The sequence below is a fragment of the Parasteatoda tepidariorum genome, chromosome 2 (genome assembly GCF_982258835.1).
Source record: "Parasteatoda tepidariorum strain Cologne lab strain chromosome 2, Ptep-v5.0, whole genome shotgun sequence".
In the NCBI taxonomy this organism is placed as follows: Eukaryota; Metazoa; Arthropoda; class Arachnida; order Araneae; family Theridiidae; genus Parasteatoda; species Parasteatoda tepidariorum.
This window is the reverse complement of record NC_141756.1, coordinates 79,360,774-79,370,457: the sequence shown is the minus strand read 5'-3', so window position 1 is coordinate 79,370,457 and position 9,684 is coordinate 79,360,774. Positions and strand designations below refer to the sequence as shown.

The 9,684-nt window shown below is 28.6% G+C and overlaps 1 protein-coding gene across 2 annotated transcripts; it reads right to left on the bottom strand.

Moving 5' to 3' along the window:
- Positions 1–32: 32 nt before the first annotated feature.
- LOC107454460 (uncharacterized) lies at positions 33–9,630 on the bottom strand. Of its 2 annotated transcripts, none has more exons than XM_043041949.3 (5): positions 9,445–9,630; positions 6,082–6,506; positions 4,413–4,521; positions 2,481–2,594; positions 33–939 (listed from the first exon to the last, which is right to left on the bottom strand). In XM_043041949.3, exons 2-5 carry the CDS (start codon positions 6,504–6,506, stop codon positions 823–825), a joined length of 765 nt encoding a protein of 254 aa, XP_042897883.1. In that variant the 5' UTR covers positions 9,445–9,630; the 3' UTR covers positions 33–822. The 2 variants fall into 2 exon arrangements, with proteins under 2 accessions (XP_042897883.1, XP_042897889.1); XM_043041955.3 differs by having other exon boundaries at positions 9,087–9,596.
- Between the last annotated feature and the right edge of the window lie 54 nt (positions 9,631–9,684).

Here is a 9,684-nt window from a genome sequence, read left to right as displayed (position 1 = left end):
TCATGAAATATTTTAAGCAAGAAATTGAGAAGTGACAATTAAACAAAAACATTTATTTTGCTTCAATTGAATTAGATAATAGAAGCAACACAAATGAAAGATTTAATAAGGTTACTCAATTTCTTCTTGTACACATCACTTTTAAACATACAATTATAGTAGGCATAATAATAATTGTTTAAAATTCAATACCACTAAAATGCATAAACTAAATCTTGTTTATGCATTTTATCTTTTTATTTCCTTGTAACTCTTAAAAATTATTTACAATAATTAACACTTTTTTAAAATTTTAATGTATAAATGGTTTTACAGTCCTTTAAAAGATTTGGAAAAAATCAGCTGAATAGTTCTCAATGAAAAAATTTTACTTTTACCTCAACATTTAAAAATTTTGTATTACATTCAATGATAGAAAATAATAAATAACTAAAAGGGTTTGAGCGATATAAGTCACTTTTTCTAATTTTTCAAGAGCATTTTTTTTTTAAACACCAAAGTATTGGCAATATATTTCTGTTTATTGTTTTATCATCTATTTTAGAAATTTATTGAAGTTGTATTTGATTAATATGCATGATTAGGATTTGCCTCTAGAACTCTTAAGATGGCATTTTAGAATGTGAAAGTCTTAGAATGCGAGATGAGACCGTAAGTTATTTAATATAATTGCAAAATAAGTATAACTCAAAACAAATTTCAAAGTTTGCTAATTTTTCCCTTTACTGGATGTAACTTCTTCTAATCAACAGTAAAAATGTTTAAAAAACAAATGTATACAATAAAAGAACACAATGAACAAGAGAATAGGTTATAAAGTTTTTACAAAGTTTTCAATATTGTATGAGTTGTAGGGATTTCTTCGATTTCATCTTCTTCTGATGAAGAGATGTCACTGTCACATAGCAGGGTAAATATAGGTGCATTTGGAACAATTTTCTAAAAAACAGTTATGAAATGCTTAATATAAACATGGATAATTAAATTCAATATGTAATTGCTAGAGTAATCTTGCAGTTATTTTGAATCTTTTGGAATATACTATCTAGTATGTGAAGTGAGAAGTTTCTGCTTTTGTGCAAGCATAGAAATTATATCTGCATTTTGAATTAACCATTTTAGGGGGAGAAAAAAAAGAGGCATTAATATTTTTAAGAGGATTGTATAATACTTTTTCTTTTTTTTTGCAGCTAACAATAAGTCTTGAAAAAATAATTTCTTCCCTAAGAATCTGAAATATCCTTTTTGTTTGATATATTTAACTGAAATTTGTATATTTTCCCATGAACTTTGTTTTGCGCATAAATATCTAAAAAATAATTTTCTTATAAAAAGATGTATGTAACAAAACTTTTAATAATGTCAAATACAATAAGCATCAAAAGAAACTAAAAATATTTAATATATTTGTGTTAGCAATTTATATTTCTCTCACAAGCTTCATTATTAATGGCAAAATAACATTAAAATATGATAGCATTAAAACATTTTTGTTTTAGTTTAGATCAGGGATGGGCAAACTTTTTTGGTCGTGGGCCAAAAATCTAGAAAAAAAAGTTTGGTGGGCCGAGTAAAAACTTCTGAAATAAAATAAAGTCAATTCATCATTGAGTGCATGTCATTCTACATCAACTTTGCGATTTTTAGTTGCCATTTTGGGATAAAAAATGTTTACAAATAACTCAAAAAGGCAGTAGCCATTTTATACATTTAATAATTTCACCATTATTTACAATGACGTTGTATGTGTGCAACCTTTCCATACGCAGTAAATTATGTTAGAGCTCGAGCCGACAGAAAAATCCGTTCGTTGGAACTTAAAACGCATAGTCAGCCTCATGTGAAGTACAATTCACCTATATTAGATTCCATATGTCTACTCCTCGAGAAAGACAAATACTAGTTGGAGCTAATCTACAGCTATTCTATAAAGAACTTTTGCTTTCAACATTTTACCAGTTAAAGCTGTTTGTGCTAACTATTTTAATTAATTTATGTTTTGTAGAGCAAAAATAGAGAAAGTGGAAAGGTCATCAGTACTTTGTTAAAAAAGAAAGAACAAAAATAGCTTTAAACAAAGTAGATATATTCGCCACTGATCAGCTAGTTAAAATTCTGTCCGCGGGCCGTATAAAATCTTCCGGGGGGCCACAGTTGGCCCGCGGGCCGTAGTTTCCCCATCCCTGGTTTAGATTATAATATGTTAAATAATTTAAATCTTCAGAGGAAGGCATTGGCTCACATTGGGCTGTCTAGCCAACTATGATGATGAAATAATTTAAAACACGATTTACTAAACACATAAAAAAAATTCTCAAAACTTGTTTGATGCTATTTTTCACTAAATTCAATTTATTATGTTTAAAACTTAGCAAACATGCTGAGTTCAAATGTCAATACTTTTGAGAGTTTCCAGAAAACACACACAAAGATATACTTTTAAAAATGTTCAACTAAATGAAACAAATAATTTTACTTACTTTTATTGCTTTAAGCCTTTCTTTATAATCTGTAGATAAAATAGTGTTCGATGAAGAATTTTTCTTTTCATTGGATTTACCATCAACAAATTGTGTTAAGTTCAACCATGAATTCTAAAAAAATATACATACACTTTTTGTACTAAAAATAACTTCTATTAATTTTTACCTTAGCACAATCATAAATTATGCTACTAATTTAAAGTATAAGGGAAATTTCAAAAAACAGTTTGTTAATTATATATCAATATATAATTTCTAAGCATCCAATTTGAATTCTTCATTATTTAATATTTTAAACAGACATTACCTATTTTAAGTAGCAAAATTATAATCATAAATTTTTCACTTTATTTAGAATTTTTATACTTAAGAATTTAAAAAGATGTTGATAACAAAGAGAAACAAAATTCATTACTGAAAGTTATTATCTGCTTGTAACTGTGTTTAGGAAAAACAACACTAAAAGACCCAAACTTTAAACTGATTTTTTCGATTAAACTAATGAACCTACATTACAATCACTCTACATAATTCAAAAATCCAAATTAATCAAAGGATGCTCATACAAACTCAGAGAAGGGTGTCATTATGAAATAAACCTTAACAATCACAATATCTGTTAAGCTATATTTTAATAATCCAGTTAAACAATATCGTAACAGTCACAGTCTTTAGTCAAGAGTCATAAAGGCTCAAGGAATAGAGCACTTGCCTCCCAATGAGGTGACCCAGGTTCAAATCGCAATGTTGGCTGGCAGATATGAATTCTGTTCTTGGCTCATACTGATCACAGTGCTGACATGAGATAAAATATCCTCAGTGGTAGGTGGATCATGTTAGAATCCCCATGCCGTCTGGTTAAACGTGAGAGGTTCTTGTGGAACCCAAAGCTTGAACCAAGAGTTCCATTGTCTACTAGATTGGGGTTGACTGTTCAACACAACAGGCTGTATACATATATCGCTCATGGGCTGCAATAGCGGCACAACTCAAAAAATCAAGTTTTGAGATAAGTGGGTTTAAAATTTTCATTGGCAAGCAAAATGCATAAGAAATGCTTTAGTTTGCCTAAACGAAGATTACACTGGTGGACCGTAACTTCAATAAATGCCAACAGATGGCATCACTAGTTCTAAGAAAAAAACAATATTTTATTTACTCATTCTATTTTTTTACATATTCTGTTTATTCATATTCGAGCTCTAGAATTGTATGTTTTAAATAATTTCCATTTGGTGTTCGATCTAGAACACCTAAAATTACCTTCAAGTTGAATTATGAGTTGTGCTATTGCTGCTGAAAGAATGCGTATATTTATATTTACACCTATTCTTAGTCCAAAATGCGTGTTTTTTGAGTCGTGCCACTATTGCAGCCCATGAGCGATATATATATAAGGGTATGCTGAGATATATATATAGTATATAGAAGTGGCACAATTTGCCGTACCCAGAATTCTGTTAAATATGAAGCATGAAATTAATTATATCATTAAGTTGGAACCATTTACAATAGGATGTTAATCATAAACAAATGGTTATTAATAAATTGTCTGCCAATCGCCACCTAATCAGTACTTTTTGCATTGAAAATGCACCACATGTGCATTTTTTTTAAATAATTTTTTCTAAAAATAAATGTGGAATTATTATGAATATTTTATAATATTGAGAAAATTACTTTATTTTCCACTTGTTTCTAAAATTTTTCTTCTTTTCAGAAATAAAACGTGTAATGTTTCCCACATTTTGAGAAACGCTTCAAAAGATATGCCTTACAAAATAAATGTTAAATTTTTTTCAATAGTTTAAAATTAAATTTTCAATATTTTAAAATGTCGCCATATATTAAATAATAGGCCCTAGTTAAAATTGATATAACTGTAGTAGTAAAATTTCCTAATCTTCCCCCATGTTTAATAAAACTTACTTTTTCAGTAGAAGTTTCAAGTGAGGAATTTCTACGCAAAGTGTCTTTCTTAATGTAGACCTCTAAACTCAATAACAGAGCAGCAATATGTTGACAACCTTCAATGAATCTACGAAAAAATATAGAAATTATAATTAAATTGAACTAAAATAAAGGATGCACTGACATTTCATCTACTTCTCCTTAAAAACAAGAAATTAGTATATTACAAAATTAAAATTTAACTTAACTTTTTATGACAGTTATTTCAGTTACAATGTTAAAAATTTTAGAAACAGAATGATAAATTTCTTTTGTTACTTGAAATGAATTTCCATGGAAAATGAATTACCATTTTGTCCTTTTACTTTGCATAATGTACTGAAGTAAGAATTTAAACAAAGTTAACTTCTTTGGTTGAGGTTATAGTTTACAGCTTGAATAAAATTAACAATGACAAAAAATATTAAAACTAACTAGTTTTTATGTGCCTAAATGTTTTATAAGTACTTAGTATCTCAGTTTTTTTAACAGTTATTTCAGCTAATTAAAATTTTTGAAGGTTTTAATTGGTTTTTGCCACTGTCTTGTTAAAAAAATACTTTGTTGCTTGATTTATGTTTCCTATCTGTTATTGCTAAAATTAAAAATTTTATACGAACAAAACAACTCAATTAAAAAACTTTCTGCATCAAGTAATTGATCAACTCTTTTAACTAGTTTCAACATTTTCATCACGATTTCATCTTGATGAAATTTGTAAAATCACAGATTTTTTAAAAAAAATGTTAAATGTATATTGATTCACACCACAGGGATGAGTTTGATAAAAAAACTAAAAAAGCTGAAAAGAGAAATCTAAAAATGTTATGTGAAAAACGCTTTTTAAATAACTGAAAAAAAGAAAACCTAAAAAATATGCAGGAAAAAAGTTTAAGTGGAAAGAATTTACCCACAGTATGTTATCAACGTTATGATAAAAATATCGATGTGAGATTTTATTTATTTATTTAAATTACGCAAATAGAAATTTTAATGCATGATTTTTAAACTATGAGAATACAAACCTTGATGTTTGATTTTAAAATATCATAAAAAAAATTCCACATTTGATTTTAAAATGGCGTGGATACGAAATTCAATGTATAATTTCTAAGTCACTTCTACGTATATAATAATAGTGAGAATGGGAAATATAAGACCCAATCTTAATTATTTTGAATTTAATTTTAAATTGCATTCGCATAGGTAGGAAAAGCAAATTAAGATAAGTATATTTGTTTGCAATATTTGTTTGTTTTGTAGCAGCTAAGGTAAAATTGTATCACACTTGGCATTTCCCTAAGATTTTGCACACCATTTAAAAACTAAATTGAACAATCTTAATTTATCCTAACAAAACATAGAACAAAAAAAAAAAAAAAATCTGGGAATTCTAGATATTTAAAAAAACATCAGTGAAGGTATTAAGACAAAATCATTGCTCCTCCCACTCTTCAGATCATTACAACACATTTATCTGCAATAACACAAATATAATTCAGATACCACTTTGGCAATTATAATTGCCAATGTTGGCATTAAAAAAATCTCCGCAAAATGAGTGTAGGCGATTAACAAATCAGTTCCAAAATTTCATAATTAGATATAGCAAATATAATCAAATCAAGAAATGAAATTTATTACTTACTCATTCATGCAAGTACAATGACCATTTTGAACAGCACCATTGAATGCAATCACAACAAAAGCTCTGTATAGTTTAATAATACCTTCATCGCCTTGCACATCACAAGTCAGTACACACAGCTGAGCATTGTCACATTTATAAACAAGAATATCTTGCACTTTTCCACTTAAAGCTGTTTTATAGAAATTAAGAGTCTTATAGTTTTTGAATTCTTCTCTAGAATAAACTTGGGCTGTTTCAACAAGGAACATGTAGATATCACCAAAGGCAAGATCAGGAACATTATCTTGGGTCAGAGGTTTATATCGATTAAGCCTTAAATTAGTGTCTAAAGGATCAGGTAATCGATTTCCGTTGTATTTCAACTTATCTAGATACAACCTTTTACATTCGTCATCTAATCGATGGAAGTACGCATTTGACATCTAAAAAAATAAATAAAGAAAGAAAGTGAAAGATGATAATACAAGCAACTTCTGAATAACATAGTATTTATAAAATGCAGTTTTACATGGATAGGCTTGACTTGGGAAATTTACTTTGGGATAAAACTTGCTATATAAGCAGTCCCTTAAAATAAAAAAAGTATACTAGCCAGTCAAATTCGAGAAAAATGTTTTTGATAATTTAATCATACTTAATATGCTAGTTAAAAATCATTTTGATAAAGGCATAGTGACTTAGTGTTAGGGAACCTACCTAAGAATACGCTTGGAGTTCGAATCCTACTGTGACGTTTTTTTAATACAAATAATATTAACTCGAGGATAATTTTATTTTATTGTATTTTTTAAAATTATTAAATGGTTATTTTTTGATTAGTCACTGATCATTGATCGCAGCTTTCATTTTTCTGTGTGTATCGTTTTGTTTTAACAATCCCACCCCAAATACAATTCTTATATTGTTAATACTCGTTTTGATTGTTTTCCACAAATTCCCTTTTCTATTGTTAGAAATTCTACTGATATATTCCAAAAACTTTGAAACTAATTCGTTTAGAGAAGAAAAATAGTAACACCTGATGCTAATGATGAAAAAGAAGATGAGGATTTTTTAAAGTAAGGGGGGAAAATACCTTAATCATCACATTTCATTTTCATGCAACAGTTGATGAAAATGCTGATATTTGTGGTGTTCTTGGTTCAAGAAATGGTTGCAGAAATTGAAAAAGTGCAATGTAATACCTATGGTGACCATGGAATTCACCACAACCAGGTCTTAAAGGCTTTGGAAAAACAACAAATTTAATTTTTTCAGAGGAATTTACAGAAAATTAAAACCTGTTATAAATGTCAAATATTTATTGTTCTATTTATCCTTTTTTTTGCACCGCCAAAATTCTTGCATTAAGTACATAACTTTTTAAATTAATAATTAAATTATTTATTTTCAAATACATTACTTCTTTATTATTTTTTGCAAATTTTTATGCCAATGGGCGATGTTTTAAGTTGACCCCCATTCGTCGTTTTCCTGTTTCTAGCTGTTGTAATAAATGATCCCCAGAGAAAGACTCGGTCGAGGCTCTACGGTACTTAAATTGGAGTATTTCTCAAAACTTCTTTTAATAAAGATTTTTTCTGTTTACAAATAGTGTTACTAACTGAAATATAAATTTTATTTTATTCATTGGTTAGTTACTCTAGATAACATTTAAGATACTGTAATAATTTAATCTTTCAGTAAAATGACATGTTAATGTTAAAATAATAATGTTTATAATCAGTGAGCATCCCTAAAAAAATTATTATTTATTTTAGATTTTTATTGCACTATGACTGTTCAAACTATTGATCTTTTAGCTGGGCTACCGGAGAAAGCTTTGTGAAAATTGACAATACCAATGCATAAGCAAATGACACTAGTTGACTTCTATTTTCATTACAGTAAATTCACACAAATAAAATTAAATATATAGGGGAAAAAAAGATAATGGGAGAAAAATCAATGTACATAGATATCAATATAAAATATCAGTATAGCACAGCAGGTGGCATGAAATAGTAAATATCCTTCTTCATAATCTTGGGGACCATTCTGGCGCTGAGTGATTGCCTAGTTTCCACATGAGAAATAAACATTCCATTTAGTTACATAAAGAAAAATATTCCGAGATGGTGATAATGAAAATAGAAACTAACTTAAAATCTTAAATCTATCAGGCCAAATCTCTCGACAAAAAATAAGCACCTTTAAAGTATTTATTAAGCACTCAAAAAATATTTTAACAACTATATACATTAAGAAAATGTAAAATAATTTTCAAAGACTACATGATCATAATAAAATAACTATAACTAGTTTCTGACAAAGAATTCTTTTCTTGATTGTATTAGCCACAATGAAAACATCGAGATTTTTCGGTTCGATTTCAGAGAGTGGAAAATGAAGCCTGAAATTGAGAATATCTTGCAAAATACAGCAGAGTTGCACATGAGAGTGCAAGAATCTCACCGAACCTAGCTCAATAGACGCACACGCGGACTCCTAAGTATTTCAACAAACATGTAACATGGGTGCTATCATACGTTGCGGGCCGACGGTAAGCCGAAATGGATTGTGGTTGAATGATTTGTGAAAACATTGATTAAAACAAAGTGAAAACTGCGCTTTTGTATAATACACAGGGAAAAAATCTCATTTTTGAAAAAGAAAAAATTAAGCTCTTTTTAAAAACACTCCATAAAAAAGCACCTTTAAGGGCTTTTAAGAAACGAAAATCAGAAATAAGTACCTTTAAGCACTTTTTAAAAACGCTACACACCATGTCTATCCAAGTAAAATTGTCCAGAAGTTTTGATGTTAGATTAAGCATCATATTCAGCAATTTACTTAATGTACATGAGCTTTAATTATTTATCCGTTAAAACAAATGGATATTTAGACTTTTATTGTATATGTGCTTTATCACACTTAATAGGAACATTTAGAAAAGTACCCTGAAGATGATGTTTAAGTGTAGCATATAAACACTTGCTTGCAATTTCACGAAAAAAATTTACTTTTCGTGGATATTTCTGTATCCTGATCTGTTGCGCCAACTACAACCATCAAGGCGCTAAATGGATTTCAAACCTGCAATTTTTCTTTAAAAAAGCATGAAAAGTTTGCCTGAGTTATACACTTCGATTTGGTCCCTTTCTGTGATGTTTATTTTTGGTTTTTCGAGGACCACTGCCCGAAAGTTGACAAGATTTGGCTATCATTCTACCACAGATCACGTCTTTCCAATTTTTCGTTGGTCTCTGTCTTTGTTTAAGTAGTTAATTCTCTGACACAAACCATGAAATAAATTTATTAGGTATACTTAGTACGGGCAATTATTAAAACAATTATAAACACATTTTCAAACCCATTTACCTTGTGAACAAAGGGAAACTGCAAATTTAATGTATCTAAGGAAAACAATGCATAGATTATTAAAAAAATGAGAAATTCACAATAGTGTTTATTTTTCTTTCATAATAAGGTAATAAACAGCCATTGACGATACAGCATTAACATGTTGTCATGGTTACATATAAAGTTGACTTCACTTCTTGATATATCTCATTTGATTGGTTTTATAGATCTTTATATAACAGCTACCGCGGTTTTGAA